Raw genomic sequence first — 21,641 nt, 5'->3', positions numbered from 1 at the left:
CCACTCATAAAGATGCAATAAAAACCAGCCAAAGACTTTATTTTGCTTTTTTTTTTTTTTTAAATAAACAAAAAATTTGGTTCACTGATGTCAAATGCAACAGGGCTTTGGATAAGGGAGGAAGATTAACAAACAAGATAAACCACATCCTAGGCAAAAGCTTCAGGTTGAATCCTGAGATGGTTTTAAGTTATTTAATGCGCAAATCAAACATATGTCTGTCTCCCCCTTTGTACAGCTGTCCTGATGAAGAAGGAGGAACATTTAATGAACCTGAAGCAGAGAGGAGGCTGGCTGAAGCAAGAGCTGCTAAGTTAAAAGATTTTCAAGGTAATGACTTAGTTATGTATTCCACGAACTGCTTCTCAGCATCACTTTTGATTTTTGACTGTCTTGTTCTTTTATCACATGATGTGATCAAGTTTGTCCTTCATAATATTGCAAGATTATATAGAAATAGTTAAGTTAAATAAGTCTAAGAAGCTTTGTATGCTCCATGAGTTTTCCCCTTAACTGTTAATTGTGTCTCTGCATTTGATGCTCTGACCGTAAAATGAATAATAATCTTCCAAATTGAACATTGTACTCGGACAGTGATTAGGAAGGCAGAACTGAGTTTGTTTCTTCCTTTAGAGCGTTTGAACATGAAAGATGACCTGATTATGCAAAGTCTAACTGAGAAGCAACAGATTTATCTAGAAATGTCTGAAATGAATGGGTTTGAAGATCATTCCCAAGGATCCCGATCTAGGCTACTTCTTCGGGGGGATATCTCAGAAAATCTGCAAGGAGAGGCTATTTTGAAGTCCGCAGTGACAGAAGGTAAATGCAATTTGGGAATGTGTACGCATTCACTCAGATGCAGGGGTGGGGATAAGCACGTAGGATCTAAGTACAGATCCTGAAAATCATCCTGTAAAAACATAATACTTTTGTGTAACACTGTTCAGGCTTCTTATTCTCAGAACCAATCTGCAAGATAGGTAAAGTGCACCTGTGTTTTTAGGTAGAGGAACCTTCTCCACAGCTTGGATTTTTTTATTTTTAAGGATCAACCAGTGGAGTCTTAGGATGAGTCTATTCAGATGGGTAACTAAGTGCTCTAATAATACACCAATCCTGAAATACAATATTACATGAGGGTTATAGATTAAAATAGCCTGGATAGTATATTTAGAAAAAAAATAAGCACAAACATAATTTTTATTTTGGAAAAAAAGCACCAAACAAAAAAAACCCACTCAAGGCTTGATAATCTAACTTGCAATTAAGGAAGAGGTCATCTTTATATGTGCAATACGAAAGCCTGTCGTAAAGAGCTAGTCACAAAGGAAAATTCATCTGTACTGCAGGAAATCTTTCAAACTGCCCGATCTTTTCATGTACGTGATAGTTGAAATTTTTTTTTTAAACTTGTTAGCACTTGTCTTGCTGCGAAGACATGGCTGTTTACACGACATGTTCTCCTCTTTCCTAGCTGAAAATCTCCAGAACCTTATCTTCACTCACTTAGGCAATGGATCCTGTCAGTTTGAAGATGGTGCTGGGTCAGGACTCCCCAGGAGAGCAGAGACCTTCGGAGGATATGACAGTAGTCCTTCAATTTCAAATAAAAGTAAGAAAGGGACCATTCAGCATTCTTCTGAGCTTCTTAGCTCTTTACTGTGCTTCTCTGTACAGAGAATGAGATAAGAACAATGAATTAAGTGAGGCTCTGATATAAGGAAGCTTCACCAGGCTCTAAGAGGAGGATAAGAGCAAATTTCTAGCATGTGGTATTATCATGTTGCATCTTTTGCTTCCGATGCCAACACTAGAGAGCAGAATAGAGCTCTCAGTTGGTGTTATGCTAAGGGCATTACCTTAACCCATACTTTCTAATTACCACAATTCCACACAGAATCTTAATTATTTTTTTGAGGAGGGGGAAGCTTGACCTGAAAACCTAGGAAATTTGAATTCAGCTGCCTGTTTTTATTATTGAATCATGAAAACTTTTTTCCACTTTCTTTTGTATCTGCACAGTCACTAAAGGATTGCTGAATCCTTAGATAACATAAATTGTCCTTTTGGCACAGATGCTTTATCAGTTAATTAATGAAATAAGTGGAAATACTAGACACTATTTATCTCCATTTTTGCTTCATGCATTTATTGAAAAATAAAAAGGTGTTCATTTCACTGGTTGTTAATTTCTAGAATTCTTTCCCTTGTCTCTGAAAGACTATATGTCTGTCACACTATAGGTACTTTATACAGTATGGTTTCTATCTCCCCCTACCTCCTTCCATGCTTACAGTGGTGCTGCTTTGAACAGAACTTTTCTGCTAACAAGTATTCCATGTTATGAGCTTGCAATTCTGGTACCCACAGATGATAATTTTCATGCATACATTGTGGTTGCTTCACTTAAAATAGTATAACGTAACTTGAACTTACTCTCCCTGTTTATCTTAACCCACTCTCCTCAAGTTTTTACACTTTTTTGAGCAGTCCTACTTGTCACTGTTGTCTGCTCTTCCACTTTGAATCAGCATGGATAAGCCATACAGTTGCATATTGGTTCTAACTTCAAAGTCACAATTTTTTTCTGCTTGCTCTGTTATGCAGTGAGTTTTCACAGGCCCTGTGCCGGTGTGAGCTACTCATACTCCACTCTTCTTTCAGGTGGTACTTCTAGGAAGAACAGTGGTGGTGACCAGAGACAGTGGGACTGGAGGGGCCCTGCAGTAAGTTCAGATGTGCAACTCCATGACCTCCCTTCTGATGCAGAAGAAGGATCTCAAACCGTATGTTGGGCTTACGCATGATTTAAATGCATTTCCTCGTGTTCCTCCTCGTAATAGTGGTGCAGAACAAATTTCGCAACGTTAAAAGTCGTAATAGCTGGTAGGGCTAGACTGTAACAGAGTTCCGTCTGTCAAATTGCTAGACTCTATTAAGGATGTTTTGTCGGGTGAATTGATAGCTTAGCACTTGAGAGGCACGATCATTTGGTATTATATTTGTTCATTTGATGCGGTACCGTTAACGCTAGCTTTAATCACCGTGCATCTGTTTCAGCCTGGCCTCTGATTTAAGTATTTTTGATATGTGTCCTTCAGTCTATGGGAGCAATCTCTGCTCCAGCGGTAAATGCTGTTCCCTAATGAGATGAACCTTTCCAACTTGTTCTGGCAGCACTACCAATGCCCAACAAGTGACTCTAGCGCAGATGTTGGTTTTGTCTTTTTTACAGAGTGATGTAACAAGGCTGGATGACAGCAGTGCTTTTCAGCCCATCATAGTCGCTCAGGTATTGTTACTTCTGCTGTTAGGAAATCTAATGGCAAATAGCCATATTATAATAATAGCATGCAAAACCAAAACAAACAAACAAAAAACCACCAAAAAACTCAGTATTTTTAATGTCTTGTGGAACCACAAGCACATTAACGGCCTGTACCTTATGACTCTAACGCATTATGAATGCAGAGATTAAAGTCCCTTTAGAAAACAAAGATGGGTTCTGAGTATGCAGACACGCGTTTCAAAGAGCTGGCTAACTAACTACTTTTCCTGCATCTTTGGAGGGATTGCATGTTCTCAGCTCGCTGACAAAACTTGCCTCTGAGTCTCCCGTGACTGCTATACCTGTGTAGTGATTCAGTGCTGGAGCATGGGAGGAAGGGATCATTAAATAGCTCATGTGAAGAAAACTGATGATGAAGATTGCTCCCTGGAATCCCAGTGGGATTTGCTTGGCACCGATTTACAGCTGCGCGAGGACTAATACACTGAAATTCATCGTGCCTGCATAGTGCTCTATTGGCTATTACCGTGTTAGAGTACTCTTGTAGCTGTGCTTCCATTGTCTGTGGTTTTGTACAGATACCATTGATTGTGTTCACTGTTTAAAAAAAAAAAAAAAGTCTAATGCATCAAAACAGAGCTCTGTTCAAGTGTCTAATGTCTTTTTTCCTCCCCCTGCCTCCCCTCCTCTTCAGCTTGTCCAAAGGATACAAACGCTGTTACAGTTGCTCTTCAGTCTTCAGGTAAACCACTATTTACTATCCAAGAGGTTTGTTAGGCATTAAATGTAATAAAATTTATGCAGGTATGGAAAGGAGCTACCTTGAAAATATCCCCTAAAGCTAGAGTGAAGTGCAGAATTTAAGACCTGAGACTCAAGGAAACAAACACTGTGTCTGGTATTTTGAAGGAAGTGTTAGATCTGTTGTCTTAAGTAATTGTTTCCTTTTTCCTGCTCACTTAAATGCAATTCTTTTGCTGCTTTGAGCTCTGTCTGATCTCCGTGCTCATTTCTTCTTAAAATTGTTGTTGATATACACATGTGTGTATGAGTTGTTTTTACTGTAACCTTGTAATCAGCAATATTTTGACTGATTGGATTCAGAGTGCAAGAAATGTTAGTTTTGACACATGTAAGCATAACTTACTTGCTTAGCCATCTTCAGTATTGTGTCAGTCACAATGGGCTGTACAAGCTGGAAGTTAGATCTGCTCTTGAAGACAAAAGTATCTGTGATCTAATCTGGTAGATGCTGTTTGTCTTTTGTTTAGCTGAGCACGTTTTTTTGAACCCATGTGCCTTACGCTGAACTTTGTATTTCCCCTCCAGGCAGTGATATCTCAGCAGGACAGCTACATTGAGATGCAACGAGCCACCATGGTAGACCGGGAGAAGCAATACCGGCTGCAGTCTACACGAGGCAATCTGCTGCTAGAGCAGGAGAAACAGCGGAACTTTGAAAAACAGAGAGAAGAACTGATGAATGTACAGAAACTTCAGAGCCAGCTGAAGCTGGAGCAGCAACGCCTGGAACGGGAAAGGAGTCGGCAGCAGAGGGAATTTGAAAGCACAGAAGCCCGGCTGCAGGAGCGTGAAGAGGAGACTCGGCAGCTGAGAGAGAAGTTGAATCAGGAGAGGGAAGAACTCGAGAGGCAGCGAGAGGCCTATCAGCATGACCTAGAGAGGCTGCGGGAAGCTCAGAGAGCAGTCGAGAAAGAGAAGGAGCGTCTAGATCAGCTAAGGAAGCTGAAGAAGCAGAACACAGTGTCAGGCACGTTCTCCCCAGAAATGGGACAGGTGAGGAATGTGTTTTCTTGGAGTTTTATTTCTGTTAACCTGCTTGCCTCTGAATGAAGGTGGCCCTTTTTGCAGCACTAACCCATGTTTGCTTTTTACCGGGCTCCTTGAACCATCATCTGAAGTAGCTGATGATGGCTGCTGTCAGAGAGATCACAGCTTGGCAGTTCCCCAGTGTCTGTGAAATTCCACCCAGACATTTGGTAATGAGAATATTTAAAAAAAAAAAAAAAGAAAGAAATGGAGAATAAGTTATTTTTGAACATGGCTGACGGGATTTTTTTTTTTTTAATACAGGAACTGCCCTGTTGCAGGCAGGTGATTGCAGAAGGTGTGCTACATTGGTAGCATTTTGTACAGTTGATTTCTAAAAACATTTCTTATGTTTCAAAATGTGAATTTTGGGGTCTGATTAAATTGGCTCATTTGTTACTGTCTGAAAGTCCTGCTTTCTCTCCATCCTGTCATCACCTAGCACGGTCTGCTCTTGCGTTCCTTTGCTAGGTGCAATATTAAGCAGTCTGAAGCTGCTGAGGTCCTTTTCAGTGTTCAAGGACTTATAATTTTGCTCTTCCTTCTGTTTGCCAGCGTGCTTTAGGCTTCGTCTAACCTGTTATATTTTTCACTAGCAAGTGCTTTATGTTCTCAGGGCTGAGGGTGGTCTCTCCTTGTTGTATCCGAGAGGGTGAAAATACCCGTTTGACTTAGAATGCCTTTTTCCTCACGTAGAACCAGATGCTAAGTCATTCTGTTAGCTTCAATGGAGAAGGGGTGGAACCACCTCTATCCCTCTTGAAAACCTCTGTGAGAGTGAGTGTCTCCGGGATGGATTACCTGGAACGGCCAGACTTGGTTCGTAGGGACAGTACCACCCTGGAGAATCGTCCCGTTCTTGCATTGAAGAATGAAGTGCCAATACATCTCCTGAGTGCAACGAATCAGATACAGAAACCAGCTGCAGTCCAGCAGCAGATTCCTACTAAGCTGGCCACTTTTACAAAGGGAAGCAAAGAGAAAGGTGGGAAGAACAAAGCGTCTCATAGGACAGACAGTTCAGGTATGTGTGTTTAAATGCATTTCTGATCTCTGCCAGCATCACAGGGAGACGGAACACTGTAGTTTAAACCTCTGGCTACCGGTGTGGCACCCAGAAATTAGTATGCTACAAATTGTTAGTGTGCTTACTGCAGTTAGTAGGCTCTTAAAATCCTTAAATTAGGAGTTACATGTGTATACTATTTAAATTGGAAATGTAGCCCAAAGGGATGATGTTGAAAATGGAGTTCTGTAATCCAACAGTACAGAATGGTGGTAAGAATTTGTAAACCTGGCTGTAAAACCTTCTTGCCTAACTGTAGTGTTAAAGGAAAATAGCAAATGTTTTGCTTGTGCTGCATGAGTGAAATGTTTTGAGGCTGGCTTAACCTTACCTCACTATCTGTCCAGAGTTGTAATGACATTGAATGTAATGCCTTTCTTGGCACCAGTCAGTCATTAAATACATATTTCCAGGCCAGAATTGAGATGCTGTGTGTGTTGTAGAGTTGAAAGGGGTTAATTTTGTCAGAAATAGAAGCAAGTAAAAATGCAGTCACCCTGTCATAGTGTAATTTCTGCTGCTAACTGCTAGGTATTAAAGTAGTGATCTTTGCCAATGACAGACACAGTAAAAACCGCATTTTCTCTACCGCTTAAAATAGCCTTACTGCCAGCTTAGGAGAATGGCCTATAATTTTAAGTTACAAAATTATCTTTTTAGCTTTGTATAGGATTCAGGCTTGGCAAGCTTACCCGTCACTTGGGCCTACGCTACTATAGCAGACTCAGGGCCAAAGCCGTCTAGGGAGGGGAGGGGGAAAGTCTTTTGCACATTGTAGAAACGTCTGTCTCTGTTGTACCTAAAGTTTAGTACAATTGCAAACTTGCTTATGTTTTTGCACATAATGAAGCCTGATATCCTCTTACCCTGAATACCAAATGCTGGTAAATGGGAAAATAAAGCTCTAATACCACGTCTCCCCAAGTTTATTTTTAATAGCTCTTACATAATGATCTCTGCAGTGGAAATGTACTTAATGGTGTTTTTCTGGAATTTATATGAAAGGTATAAAACACAAATGTATTGGTCTCTGTTCTCTCATGAGCATTAGTGGGATTGCATGCTTGTTATGCCCATATGTAGATCTTAGAATAAACTGGAACAAGACTTTCTGTACCAGAGGCAAAATACTGTGTATTGAATTTGGGTTTTGTGACGTGTAAGGAATGTGCACTGAGGGGAGTTCTTTGGATCCAGAGTAACCATTTCATGAATTGCTTTTATTGTTGAAATTAAGAAACCGACAGGCCATAACACCAGAATCAGTGGACTCTGCCGCTGAGCAGCTGTGAGACAGATGGAGAGCGGAGACAAAAGTTCATCACAGTGCTGCGTGTTAAAAGTAGCGCAAATAGCCGCTGCTACTTGACTGCTAAGGACAAAGATTTTTTTTCTCTACTGTGCTTTATAATACTAGGTTTTAAATCTGTGATTGTCAGGGGCTGCTAGTAACTGAATTAGAAGTCCTCAAGGAAGAGGAGAAAGTATTCATGGTCTAAACAGCTGAAGAGAAAATTTAAGTTACTTGCAACAGAGGCATCAGCTCTTTGTGGTATAGCAGCTTCCTTGGATATGAAAGGTGTCACTACAATGGGCCCCAGCATGAAATAATGAAATTTGTGAAGTACTGCTAGCCTCAAATACTAATTTGTAAAATGTTTTCTGTAGCATCCGTTGATCAGAAGCAGCTGCTTCCCCCCAGGCTTGTTGGACGAGAGGAGGGTGTCCTGAGAGGCAGACGATCAGCAAGTCCAGTCCTCCCAAGCAGCCAGACCGCTGCATTCCAGCCAGGTATGTCTTGACCAACTTGCATGTCCATGGAAATGCATCAGCCTCTCTGTGCAGTGTCATGAATATGTCGTCTTCCATTTTTTTCTATAGAATTGTATGGCCCTACAGATGCTCAGCCGGAAGCACTTTCATCTGCCTCAGCGAACCTATTCAAACCCAATAACGTTCACGTTCAGACCCTGGTGACCTCTCAGCCAAGTCCGTTAAATGTGCAAGATGATACCAGCAAAGAAGATGTAATTTTCTTCTAATTGTTTCCATTTAAAGATTAATCTTCTGACACACTGTTTCAAGAACTCAGGCCCCAGTGTTCAACGTGACAGAGACCTGATATGGATGTCTTTTCATCCCTGCCCCGTTACTACTAGCAAGGACCAGACCAGGATTACTGTTCTACTTCGTTGGCTTCTCTGCCAGCAGCTCAGAATGAGGGCACAGTAGTAACAATTTGCTTTTAAATTCTCCAAACATGGAAATGTATTGACACGTGGCATGGGTATATAAATTCAGAGCGTATTAAAATACTGCCATTTATTGTAATTTGCTCTTTTCGGAGATTGTACACTCTTTGTGGGCACCATCTTATAAATTGTTATAGTTGATGTTGAACCACCCGGATTTTTATGTAAAAAGTTTTAGTAGTAGGCCCCAAAATGGCTGCAAATTTTTAAGTCCATTTTCACAGGTACATGGTCGGTAATGGATTATGCTAACAGTGTGTTGATAACTAGTTGACTAGCAAGCCAGTCTCCTTACAGCCAGGCATGACAGACACTGTGATACCCGCTCAGAGGAGCCAGACTAGCGTCTCTGTTTCTTTAGTGAATTCAGTGGAGCACATGCTCAGTGGTCAGGTACGGTGGAAGAGAGAAGGTAAGCTTCCTAACAGAGTCTTCATGGGTCAGGAGCTCCGCCTGCCTGTGGATGAGAAGGGTTGGACATGTGAGAATATACAACGGTAATGAAGAGTTGGACTAAATGCACATTTCATTGATCATCAGCTTGCACCGGGATACCTGTCTCCTTGGAGACATTGGGTAGCTCTGGGTAGCTCTCCGTCTTAGTGAGAGCGGTACAGGTTCCCAAGCAAAACTCATGAGTTGGTTCAGAATGAACTTAGAGACTTGGATTTTGTTCTTTGCTGAAGACATGTATAAGAAGCGTTTGAATGCAGTAATTTATTGTCTTGTTTAATCCTAAGTTTTCTGCATCTCTTGTTTGTCTGTTAATTTGTTTGGACTTTACTCCAAGTACCAGAAGATATCAAAGCTGCTGTTACTGCAGAGACTTCTCTGCAGCACTGTTTTAGGAATGAAGGGAATAAGAACTGTTTGGTTTTAAAATTAAAAAAAAAAAAATACTCTTAGCTAAACCTGTGTTGGTTTAGCTGCTTACAGCTAAACCAGCTTTGATACCTCTTGTTAAATGGGTCAGTTCTTAATCATGGAATGGTGATGACATTTAAGTGTTCTGTTCAAAAGGCATTATTTCCCTTTGTAGTAATTTGCACAGTCATTTTGTTGTATTCTATTACTTCACTCTGTATCTCAGTTCTTTATTACACACGTGGCTTAAGGATGTCTGTTCCAATATATGTTGAATGTGACCGGTCAGATATATTCTGCACAGGAGAGATTGTTTAGGGGGTATTATTACAGAATTGAAGAAATCAGTATCTCAGAGCTTAAAAACTTGGGTTAATACCTTTCAGAACATGATTGGTAATAGTTTTTTTTTCATATCTTTAACCCTGGTTTAAAGTGATTTTTAGCACCGATGGAGGGAGTACGTGGTCAGTTCTCCATCTGGTCACATGGCAATGGCATTGAATGGCAATTTGTCAACCTCATCAAATCATTGATGCTGTCTCAGTGGTTAGGCCCTATGTAACGTTAGTAATGTTCTTTAAGGCCCTCACTTCACTTTGCTTGAAAGTTTTAAAATTATTCCAGTAGTTACAGTGCAAGAAACATTATAAATTTTCAGCAGAAAATACAGAGTTTATTTTCAAGTGGTGATAATTTGGGTTATTGTCTTCAGACAAGAAATTGAAAAATCCAAATTTACTGGTCAGTGTGAGAGGGGAAAGGTAAGCTACAAAATGCTGAACTGGTCTTAGGGAGCAAGCGCTCCTTGCTCTAACACTTCTTGGATTTAAGGATCTTTTTCTTTGCTAAGTGATACTGGCATAAACCTGAAGCAATGGCACCGAGTTCAGCGAGAGGAAACTCCAAACCATCTGTCTTGTTGCCAGACTGGTGATAGTCCCCCACCCCCCAGCAAATTATTACTATGAAATTGGACACACTTCACTATAATACCAAAGGACTGCTTGGTCCTTTGCTACAAAATTATTTGTAGAAGGCTGAGGGAAGCAAGTGAAAAGGACAAATCATCAGCATTGCCGAATTTACACAGATTATCAGTGGCTAGATTTGCAGAAAACACTGTGGGGAACATAGCGATTTTTGCGTTGTTGTGATACGATGTTGGTAATGATTAGAACATAGTTCTACATTATATTCATTTTTTGCATTCCTAAAAGCGAGGTTGGAACGGAGGGGTGTTCTTCTTAAAATTAACATAACTTCTGATCAAGCCAGCATGTGAGACCCAGCAGCTCTGTAGGACTGATTTTTTCAGTTGGCTGGTGTGGAGACTCCAGTCATCTCTGATACCCGTGTAATTTCTCCTGTAAACATACAGTGAAGCAGCAAGAATCTGCAGTATGTTCTCTCCTTCGTGCTGTGGTTTGGGCCGTTCCTAGTGAAAACTGTATGCCCCCATTGCCTTAAATTACCAGGTTTTTAGGAGTTTTAGCCTAAAGTGAAGTTGCATCAGTGGAATAAACCACCCCAACCAAAGAGGGATGCCTCTGTTTTGGGTATTTGAAAACAGTTTTTGGAAACATTTATTTGGTTTAATTTTGTGCCTGTCCTAAAGTATGGGAGAGAGTGTTCTATGGACTGAAGGGGTTTATTTGGCTACTTTCTTCTTCTTCTTCTGTGCAATGAATGAACTCAGATACAGAACAGTGACATCTGGAAAATAAAGTCTGCAGTGAGGTCTCATTTCTTTTAATGTTTTAAACTTAAACATAACTGTTTTAATACTCATTGTCAGCAGTGCTTCGACTAAGTTCTGGCTGTTAGCAAATGGACACAGGACAGTTACAGGCTAGGCTGTTGGTTCAACACCCCAAAAGCTCCTTGGAATAGGGGTCTTCAATCTGTAACTGAGAAATCATCTTAAAAGTCCTCATCTGTCCTCAATACACACGTCTAGCTGCAGCTAGCTTTGCGAAAACTGTTTTCACCTTGAATAGAGACTGCATCTCTTTTCACTTGGGTCAAAATCATTTAAGTGCCACACTAGGTATTCACGCGGCTTCGTGTTCAGTACCATAGCCAGCGTGGAGAAGGTTTTAGAATTAGCAAATGCTGTGATATCTCATTGCTAGTGCGGAGTTTACCATACCAGAGTATGGTAAAATTATTTGTAGAAGGCTGAGGGAAGCAAGTGGAAGATTTTCTTAAAATGAATAATGGGTCATCTCTTCACTTCTGCAAAACTGAATCTGTGAAATTGTTATCACTCCAGCTGAGTGAACTAGTTTTGAACTCTTTACTCAAATCTCATTCCTAGAAAAGTAACTCTTCTAGGCAAATTAGATTGCAAAATACTGCTGTGTCCTGGGCTAAGTAACCTGCTACTGATTCTGAGTAATATCCTTTCCATTTGACTTTTTGATTACTTAAAAGTTTCCTTTTAAGTGATATCTGAGGATTAGACAGTTCAGAATTCTGTGCCTCCCAGGTGCCTTTTGGCTTCTTTCTGAGCTGGGGTGTGGAGGAAATTACAGCACGAGCTTTGAACTGCCGCCTTCTTTGCTTCGTGTCACAGCCTTAAAATTATTGTCATGTTTGTCCTTTTAATATTGTGATGTTGCAATGTAGAGGCTGTTTCTATGGTTCTGATTTTCAATTTTAACTCTGGTGTAAAGGATGCTTCCTCTTTCCCTTCCCATCCGGAATATGGTCATTTTGTATTTCAGACTGAGGATCCCTCCATGTTCGCTAGTACTGAGCACATCTGCCCTGTGTGTGTTGTAAATGCTTTCCTAGTTTTTAACTGTGCTATTTGTGGATTGTAGTTGTGGCATGTCCCACAAATTGAGATCGCTAATCATTTCCCAACGTGAGGCAGAAAAATTGGTATTTCTAGAGATGCTTGCTCATCGAGGTAATAGCATTCCTGCAGAGGTAGGAGCAATTCTAAACAATTTGCGGACGGTTTTGTCTTTCTGAGTAATAGTCAGATGATCCTGCATACGTGGAACTTGGTGTTTGTCATTTGCATTTACAATGAAAGTTCAAACTTAAACTAGGAAGGGGTTAAAAATACGTATTTTGTCTCACTTCTACTTTCAGCTCTGCAGAACAGGAGCTAGGGCTCCCCGGTGCTGCTCAGTGGAGTCCCTGTGTGTTGTGCCCCTGTGCAAGGGAATTTGGAGCGTTTTGTTGTCTTCCCCAGCAGTTCTCGCATTTACAAGAAAAAAAATCTTCTCGATGCCAGGTTACGCATGTGCTATCCTTGCCTGACCTTCTTGCTGAATAGGTAAAAGAAAAGCCTTTTCCCCTGCTCTCTCGAGGCCAGACCCAACATCTTTGTAACCACTGGCGGCTCTTTATCATTTACCATCAGCATGTTATTCATCAGATACAATTTGTGCGAGCTCTGGTTCATACCATTTGTGCCATGTTTATAAATCAGCTTTTTATATTTTTTGTACTGAAAGAAATGGGAGCACTTTAGAAAAGTTTATTTCAAATTCCATTTCTGTTTGTACCTGGAAGGAAACCTCTCATGAAAGTAGATCCTGTTGGCATAACTGCATGAATCTCACTCAGAGCTGTGAACTTTCTTCATGCTCTTTAGTCTTAGGTCTGGTTTCTAGGCCCACCTTGCACTGTAAAGATTTAATAAATAATCATGGTCCGTGGTTAAATTGACCATTTTGTTGGGGAAGCGTTCAGTTTTGTTTTTTGTTAGGGTGTAAACATTGTAAATAATTACTGTTGATACTGCAGTAGCAACATCTTTGTAGTCCTTATTTTATTTGTAAAGTTGATGGTTAAATGTTAATATTCTGTTGAATTGTGCACTCTTGATTAATTGTAAACTTGATCTTAGCACACCAAATGATGATTTTTACAATGATTGCAATGTTTCTCCACTGAAGGATTTCAGAGCTGCAATAGGACTGAAAGCAACTTCTAGCAATAAAAAAAAAGCATTTAAAAACTGACTGCCTTTATATAAAAATATATAAAAATTATTTATTATTTTCTATTTGAACCAAAGATCAAAGCAGCAGCCGCTTCTCACATGCTTCTCATTTTCTACCCTGGACAGAAATAACGTGCCATATGAACAAAACTCTGCTGGTTTTCCAAAGGAGAGGACGGAGCATAGGAGGCGTTAAGTGGAGGATACTAATAGCTGCAGACCTTGCCAGTGAGGTGAGCGCCCGAGGGAAAAAATCAGCTGCTCTCAAAATGTCTGAACTCAGCATACTAGTGAGAGAGTGAACTTAACAAAGTTGCTTATATTAGCACGTAGGTACTTTGCATGGTGCCAGTCTGAGACGTGCCTGGCTCTGTCCCAGACAGTATCGGTTCCCATTTGGAACAAGTGTAACAAAAATAGAAACTTTCTCCCTCCTGCTTGTGCCAATTTGGCAGCCCTGGCTCCCAGCCCCATCCCATAGCCTCTGGCTGGTGCAGCGCTTCCCAGAGTCCAGAGTCAGCAAGTTGCGTTTCCTGGTAAAATCCCCACTTGTGGCATACTGGCAAGCTAGCCCAAAAGCTGTAACCTCAAATAATTTCTGGAGATTAGAACAGATGCAGAACTGGGGAGAGAGGAGAACTGGGACTTGGATCGCTGCTCTCAAAGGAAGAGGTACGATTTTGAGCGTCAAAATCCTGGGCTGTAGCAGCCAGTGTTGAGGAAAACCCTCGGCCGGTTTTGGATGCGACAGTGCCAGTGGTGCAGTCTGGGAATCACGTTGCGCAGCGATAAGTCTCTGTATATCGCAGCACCTTTGGAGGACCCAGGGTCTTTGTGTACAGGGGTCAGTAGAATACAGTCTGCATTCGTCAGTCTCTGAAGTGCAGTTGACATCTGGGTTGCGGCACAAACTGGAACTCAATTGGAAAAACACAAGTTTTTCTACTTTTCCAACGTATGTAAATAATCAAAAGCTTCTAGGCACACCAGTGCTTAAAATATGACTTGATCTTTATGGGAAGTAAGACTGATGTGTTAGCGAATGAAGTTTTAAAGCGTGTGTGTGTACAAGCATTTGCTTGCACTTCCTTTAAGAGAATATTTCATACATCTGCTTCTGCTCCGTTCAGCTCCCAGGGAGCTGAGCCGCAGTGGCCGCTGGAGGTCACTGCCTCTGTGCGCCTTCGCGTCTCACCGTCTTTGTCGCTAGAGCAGGGCGAGTGACTTCATGTCCGTTTCTAAATATTTTTCAGCAGCAAGAAATGGAATCGAAGTGTGATTTCGGGGGGGACAGCTGAGAGGGACAGTCTAGGACAGAAGTTACGAGGAGCTGCTTCCAGAGCAGTGGGTTTAATTTTTATTTTCTAATTGCACTGTAGTCTCCTGCAGCCATAATCATGTGTCAGACCAGTAGGAATTGTTTCTAGAAAGACAGAAGAGCCTGGGTCAGGGAGATCCAGGGTTAACGTGGCCAAGAGGGATCCCTGCAGCCCCGATTCCCGCTGGGAACTGCCCGGTTGCAGCAGCCCAGAGCTCGGCAGGGGCAAGTTTAAATCTCGGGCAGAATTTTCATCTGTTAGAAGTTTGGTGCGGCTGCAGCCATCGGTGTTCAAGAGTGTGGATGTTTCTGTGTTACGCTTCAGTTCTTGCCGCAACAGCAGGGCAGACATTCCTTTGGTGATTGCAAACACCTTGACTGACAGTATCATTGATAACGCTGTCACTCGTCTATGAGACACATTCTCCGTTTTTCACAAGGAGGGTGTGATTTCAGGACGGATGGTGGTGCCTTCAGAGCTGTTAACTTGCTCATACCAGTATTCCAGCAGCTCCACCCTGCCTTGTCTCTCTTTAAAATCTGTAGCTAATTAACCCGAAACCCAAACCACATTCTTTCTATTTGGATGAATCATTCTGAGGCCATAGGCAATGACCAGCTTTATGCTAAACCTTCCTCTTTCATGTGGGTGAAACACGGCTGATGGTTCCCATACATGCATCTGAGATTCATCGGTAAGCCAGATGCTTGAAGACAAATATGCGCAAAGGATATTGGCTCCATAGTGTGCTCCGACAGTGGGAATGTGCTGTTTTCTGCATTTCCCTTTCCTCACCCCCGTGACTCAAATCCAGTTTAATTTCTCATCCCAGCGATGGGGCCAGCCCAAGGCTCAACAGACAAGGGATGTGGGGCCTGTCCTTGTGTGGTGCCTGCATTGTTTGCTGCTTCTGGGCCCATGGGAACTGGCAGAGGATAAAAGCCAAACTTTCTCAGAGCTGGCAGCGTTGGAGTGTGCGACGCGTGTTCCCTGGCTCTGGGACAGTGTCGCACGCACAGGAGGCTCAAACACGGCAGGGATCGCTTTGTTACGGGGCTCCATGCACACAGGAGCACGAAAAATCCTTGTTGAGCAGCACAATGTAGATGTGCCTTTCCCATGTCAGAGCAGCAGCTGGTGCCTTTTCACCGTATGGGGCACAGTGCGTTGCTAGACCCAAAGTTATCCCAGATGACTGCATGTGATATGCAAATTTTCAGGGGATTTCGGACAGGCAGATGTGTAATGTCCTTTTTCCCTTCTAAAACGTTTGAAGTCATCGACAAAATCACACTGCGTGTAGTTAGTGCTTTGTTTTTCCTGGGCTGCCATGGACCGTCATTGTAACAGCAGCGGGTACTCCAGTTCCTTGCTAGATGTGTGGTGGGTGTGAATGATCCACACCTGATCTTAGCCAGAAGAAGGGAATTTCTCAGTTACTGCTGTGCTGGGTTTTTTTGCAATTAACAGCACTGGCCGTCTACAGTGGAGAAGGGAGAAAGGCTGTGCTGCCTCGGCACCCTGGCAGCAGGGGCTGCTGAGCAGAATGCAGCTACGAACGCGAGAAGCAGCGTATTTCACTCAAAATCAGCACTGGTTGTAGATCTTGTGGCCAGGAGGGAGGTGGGTCAGCCTGACGCTGTATTTCTCCGGCTGTGGTGGCTTGCAGGCTTTGTGTGAGAAGAGGAACATCCCAGGGGAGAGCGATGTCACGCTTAGATTGTTTTGGCTTTGAGCCTAGTGAATGCCCGTATGTGTTGCCTCTTCCAGATGTGATGGTGGGCTGGGGTCTAGCTCCTGCAGCTGGAGGGGTGCAGCCATGAAGCAGGGTTCTGGGCTGGGAGGAGAGGCCTAGGTTTGAGCTATGTTGAGATCCTAATCGAATTCTGTTAATTCAGGAGGATTTCTATCCTAGTAACCAAATTAACCCCTAAACCAAATTCACCTGCAGCCCAGTCAGCCTAAATCTTCTGGCCCTGGCACTGAAGTAGTGATTGGATCAGTGCGTGGAAATGTCAAACTGGGAAAACAGGTCTGCTGGGGCAATGTCAAGCATGCAAAGAGAAAAAGGTGTCTAGTTTTCCCCAGGGGTGCTCCCGGCTGTGCTGGGAGCTGGTTCCTGCCAGGAGGAGGTGAAGCTGGAGGGACAGCGCAGGGTTTTCTGCCAGGTGAAGGAGGATGAAGGCAATGAAACGCAGCTCTGGCTGTCTTTGTTGCCAGCAGTGTGGAGCCGCCAAGCCCAGGTGTGCTTGAAGTGCCGGTTTTCCCTGAGAGGTAGTTAGCTGTAAGTACAGTTTGAAATGAGGAAGCAATTCACAGACGCTTGCAAAGGCTTCAGCAGCAGGGCCGCTCACTCCCCTGGCTGAAAATGCCGTGAGCGTGGCTCAGATAACATCCCAGCGCCAGGAGCAGGAGGCAGACAGAGACCCATGTTGCTAGAAGCAACTTTGTCCCTGGTGCAAAAGCCGGATGTGGCCGGGAGCCGACGTTTATTGCTTGGCAGCATAAATAAAACAGCTGCTGCTCAAACGGCCGTGGATGAAACCTCCGCTCCCCTGACTTGCCGAGCGAAGTCGGACTTTGTCTGACCCTCGGGAATAGCTGTAGATATAATAAAGGTGAAGCGGCTCCCTGCTCGCTAGCAGGGATGGAGATGCTTCCTGCTGGCTTCCAGTCCCAGCCGTGTCCTGTGCTGTGACTTTCCCCTGGGCTGCGAGCTTTGCTTGCCTGCCTGCGCTCACGTGTGCGAGCGCGGCCAAGCTGGGAGCTGCCCCACGCTCCAGCTGCTGGATGGTCGGACCCGATGATCTTAAAGGTCTTTTCCAACCTAAATGATTCTGTGGTTCTATGCTGCTGCCTGTGGTGCTCCAGGCTGGGTTTGCAGGGCAGGCTGTGGGCTCGTTTCCCTGCCGCCTGGTGCACAAACCTCCCCTTGGGCTCGGCAAGCGATGGAGAGGCGGCACAGCAAGGGTAAATGAGAAAAGGCCCAGCCTGGGGGCTGAAAATGGCAGAGGCATCAGAAAACAGGATGGAAATGAAGTCGGTTTATCTGCTTCAGCCACCAGCAGCAGGGCAGCTTGCTTCCTTCCAGTCTTGCCAGTTCTTGCCTATACTAGCAGCGAGGAAGGGTTGTGACATTGATTTATTTAACTCTGAAATTGAATAATGGATCACACCCAAACCCATGCTTCTGTGGTGAGACAGTTGGTTGCACCTTTGGTGCCTGTTTCCTCTGACCGTGCTGATTCCTGTCTCATACCTCCCACCCTTAACAGAGCTTTTCCTTCCCAACCACTGCCCCCACCATCACCTGCAGCAGGGCCCGGAGCACACAGCCCTTGGGGAGAGAAGTGGCAGCGCCTTCCTGCAGTTTTTTTGGCAGTGAGGAAACCCAGCTCCACAGAGGATGACCAGGTAAGGGCAGAGAAAATCTTTGGAGTTTTAAACAGTTTTGTGTGTCCTTCAAAGCTGGAAGGCAGTACAGAACCTGAGCTTTCCCCAAGTCCTGTGTTACAAAGATACAGGAAGATCTGAGCCCTCTCTGGCCGATGAAGGTTTGGACTCTCAAGCAGGGAACGCTCTTCGCTGTTTTGCTAAACGTTATCTCAAGCGTGGGCTGGGAAAACTTGCAGCTTAAGCATACAGAACAGGCAAGGGACACGGTGGATTTTATTCAGATTTATTGAAGCAGCTCCAGGCTGAGTAATAAACACACACAACTGCTGTATTAAAAAAAAAAAAAAAATGTACAGAACCAGCCCATGGGCAAAGTACTGTCACGTGTCAAGACATTTCAGGCAACTGCCTCCGGTGCTGCCTGCATTCCAAGTCACAGCAGACAGCAGCGCAGTCCAGAGCCTGCTGCCAGTGACTTAGGAGCTTCCTTTGTCTTTTCTAGTAAATATCACTTAAAATATTCAATGAAAGAAGCAAAAAGTATTCCTCTGGTTCCTGCTCTGAGCTCACACGAGTTAGGAGAAAACTTGGAAACCTTTTGCCGTCTCAAGGGACAGCACAAGCTGCCAGTCCAAGGAGGTCCCTCTGTGCTCGTCCCCTCCCTGGCCTGAAGGACAGGGATTTACAGAAGCAGTTCAAAGCCAAAGCTGTGTTGCCGTGAGCCCTGCTGATGCTACGGAGATCCACGCAAGGGCTGGCATCCAGGCCAGTTCACAGGCTTGCTAGGTAGGAGGAGGCGCTCGTACTGCCCACGGCTTCTGTCTGGATCCGCGGTGAAGTGAGACACTGGCAAAATCGGGTGCGAAGCCTGTAGTGCAGAGGAAAGTATTGTGAGACCAGTGTGCAGCAAACCCGAGAACACTCCCCAGGCCTCAAAACCTCAGACGCTGCTATCGTGGAGTGACAGCTCCTTATTTCCCCCTACATCCAGGAATCTTCCATAGGTATCGCAGGATATTTTATTGCAAGTTCATTTGGGTAGTACATCTCTTGCAAGGGGAAAAGAAAAAAAAACCTGCAGGGATCTGTGATTCGCTGGCATCTTTTCTGCCAAGAGCCTTTAGAAAGGTTTAATTCCAGTTGCAAATTTTTAAAAAGTTAATCGCTGCGTAGCAGGAAAGAAATGGCATGAAAAGGACACCAGAGAATAATTAGAAGCGGAGGAACCCTGTGTTTATATGTAGACAGGGCTTGTCTTACAAATGCAATTACCAACCATTCTGGGACTAAATCCCAGCTATAATCTTGTTCTGGCACCAGCCCTCACGTCCCACAAGACATTTGGGTGCCACTAGCAGATTAACCGTGGCACCAGGAGGAGGAGGCCGTGCTAAAAGCAGCAGCAAGTCCCCCGTGGCACCGCGCGGTCTATCCCAGCTCCTGCAGACAGGCTGCCTGTTAACTTAATGATCGACTCGACGAGCTTTCTGTACCAGGGACGACACCCAATCCTCCTCACAGAAAGCATTCCCCAAAATCTTTGCATAGGCCAAGACTCAGTGGAAGGGCTAGGATGCCAGGTTAAGCATCTTGTTATTTATACTAATCTTCTCCCCTCAGCATTTCAGCACCTAAAGAGACGTTCTCTCTCCTGCAGGGTTTTAGATCCCAAACTACCAGCCTGGAAGCACATTTCTGGAGCTGATGCTCGCACAAGGCTGTTCTCTAGGACAGCTCCAGTCCAGATCCACGTGCATCTGCCCCTCGGGGTTTAACCCCTGTGCAGCACAAAGTTATATAGAGGAGCTCTGGGTTGATCCACAACTAGTTACCTCCCAGGTTCTTCGCCACACGGTGACTCAGGCAGACAGGTACTTCCAGGTGCTGACGAAGGCGGTGGGGATGAGGGAATAAGGCACTGTCGTGACGCTGCTCCAGGTGTCAGACGATGGGTCGTAACAGTCCAGCGTTTTGCAGCGCTGAGCCCCGCAGTAGCCCCCCACCACGTACAGTCTGTTACCCGACGTAACAGCACGGCAGCTGATGCGCTTAGCGGTGACGTCCCCAAATTTGGACCACTGGTAGGTGTCACTGTGGAAGCGGTAAGCGGAGCTGGCGGAGAACTCCGTGTCCCCCCCGATGACAATGATGTGGCTGCCCACCACGGCGGCGGCCCGGTTCTGGCAGGGGTCAAAGCACTGCACCTTGGGCAGCTTCTCCTGGTTGGCGCTGGTGCCACCGAAAACAAACAGCTTCATCTTGGCTCCCACCACGGCGGCGTTGCTTACGCCTTCTCGGAGAGGGGCCACCAAGGACCATTTGTCCAGCTGCGGGTCGTAGTGTTCGACTTGCTTGAGAGAGACGGAGGGAGAGGCCGGGAAGGCACCGCTCACTGCTGTGTGACCCCCCACCACGTACAGACAGTGGTCCAGCTCAGCGGAGCCGTGGCCAAACCGCGCCACCAGCATGGGAGCAGCTTTTGCCCACTCGTCGTGGAGGGTGTCGTAAACCCAGACGTCTTTGGAAGCGCCGTTCTCGGAGCCTTTGCCGCCAGTGATGTACACTTTGCACCCGATAGCGCAGGCACTGCACTCTTTACGAGGGCTTGGGATGTCGGCACGAGGAATGATCTCGCTGGTTTTATGATCCAGCATATAAATCTTGTCGCACATGAAGGTCTGGCCACCGAGCAGCAGCAGGGCCTGGCTGACCTTGCGCGGTCGGGCACAGCACCCTGTCACAAGGCCGTCGTTTTGCAGGATTTTCATTTTGCATCGTACGGCGTCGGCCACGATCTCCTCCCCCAGCTTGTGGCTGGTCACCAGCTTCTCGCAGGCCACTTGCTTCCGCAGGTAGGACTCGGGCAGGAGGGCCAGGCGGACGGAGCGCAGCAGCTCTGGCAGAACTTCATGGCGTCGGGGCAAATCGTACCGGATCCAACCTATAACAGCTTCGTAGACCAGCGTCTCATCCTCTACCTCCAGCTCTTCACTCTCCACCAGCTCCAGCAGCTTGTCTTTGGGCAGTCGGAGGAAGTCTTCGGTCTTGCAGAGCGAGGTGAAGTTGGCCAACGCCATCCTCCAGGACAGCTCCAGCAGCCGCTCGCAGCAGTGGGCATCGGACAGCAGCAGCATGTTCAAGCAATTCCCAGGGTAGAGATTCTTCTCCAGAAAGTCGGCCGAAGCATCCCGAATATCCTGAAACTGCAACATGTCCCCAGCCTCCAGCAAGGACTCCGCGTTCTCCTCGTTAATCAGCACCCGGGCCGAGTAGGCGTAGTCCAGCAGCAGCTCCAGCACCTCGGGGTGGAGGGAGTCGTGGAAGTTGACTTCGGCGTCTCTGCTCTCTTTCAGGCCCCCGCTGAACATAGCGTCGAAGTAGCGGCTGCAGGAGGCCAGGACGGCCCGGTGGCAGTGGAAGGCCTGGTTCCCCGCCCGCAGCACCACGTCGGTGAAGAGGTGCCGCTTGCGGAGCAGGTTGAGGTGGGTGAGGAGGCTGTCGGCGTGGCCCGGTTTGTGGAAGAGGTGGATGTTCATGGAGCCGGAGCTCGAGCGGGATTTCCGGTTCTCGTGGCTGCTGACGGACATGGTGGGGAGGCCGCTCTGCGAGGGAAAAACCGGGGAGTCAGTAGGGAAAGACCGGCAGCGCCGTCACCGGG

General features: G+C 45.2%; 2 protein-coding genes across 3 annotated transcripts in view; one reads left to right on the top strand and one right to left on the bottom strand.

Annotated features, from left to right (window-relative positions):
• ARHGEF18 (Rho/Rac guanine nucleotide exchange factor 18) overlaps nt 1-13,283 on the top strand; it is a 51,891-nt gene extending 38,608 nt beyond the window's left edge. For both annotated transcript variants that reach the window (XM_009284026.1, XM_019473333.1), the window contains 10 exons: nt 239-330; nt 634-822; nt 1,478-1,615; nt 2,668-2,789; nt 3,239-3,295; nt 3,987-4,034; nt 4,622-5,089; nt 5,819-6,146; nt 7,857-7,979; nt 8,070-13,283. In XM_009284026.1, coding sequence (XP_009282301.1) covers nt 239-330; nt 634-822; nt 1,478-1,615; nt 2,668-2,789; nt 3,239-3,295; nt 3,987-4,034; nt 4,622-5,089; nt 5,819-6,146; nt 7,857-7,979; nt 8,070-8,230 — 1,726 coding nt within the window. In that variant the 3' untranslated portion in view covers nt 8,231-13,283. The remainder of the gene's footprint in view (nt 1-238; nt 331-633; nt 823-1,477; nt 1,616-2,667; nt 2,790-3,238; nt 3,296-3,986; nt 4,035-4,621; nt 5,090-5,818; nt 6,147-7,856; nt 7,980-8,069) is intronic.
• A 5,537-nt stretch (nt 13,284-18,820) lies between these two features.
• On the bottom strand, nt 18,821-21,570 carry LOC103902911 (ectoderm-neural cortex protein 1). Its single transcript, XM_009284025.2, has 2 exons — nt 19,816-21,570; nt 18,821-18,851 (listed from the first exon to the last, which is right to left on the bottom strand). Exon 1 carries the CDS (start codon nt 21,568-21,570, stop codon nt 19,843-19,845), a length of 1,728 nt encoding a protein of 575 aa, XP_009282300.1. The 3' UTR covers nt 18,821-18,851; nt 19,816-19,842.
• Between the last annotated feature and the right edge of the window lie 71 nt (nt 21,571-21,641).

Source organism: Aptenodytes forsteri, unplaced genomic scaffold (genome assembly GCF_000699145.1).
Source record: "Aptenodytes forsteri isolate BGI_AS27 unplaced genomic scaffold, ASM69914v1 Scaffold471, whole genome shotgun sequence".
Lineage (NCBI taxonomy): Eukaryota > Metazoa > Chordata > Aves > Sphenisciformes > Spheniscidae > Aptenodytes > Aptenodytes forsteri.
The sequence above is the reverse complement of the archived record's forward strand: the minus strand, read 5'-3'. Positions and strand labels throughout refer to the sequence as shown.

Excerpts from the sequence above, each read along its gene's own strand:
- LOC103902911 (XM_009284025.2), bottom strand. The coding sequence starts at position 21,570 with ATGTCCGTCAGCAGCCACGAGAACCGGAAATCCCGCTCGAGCTCCGGC.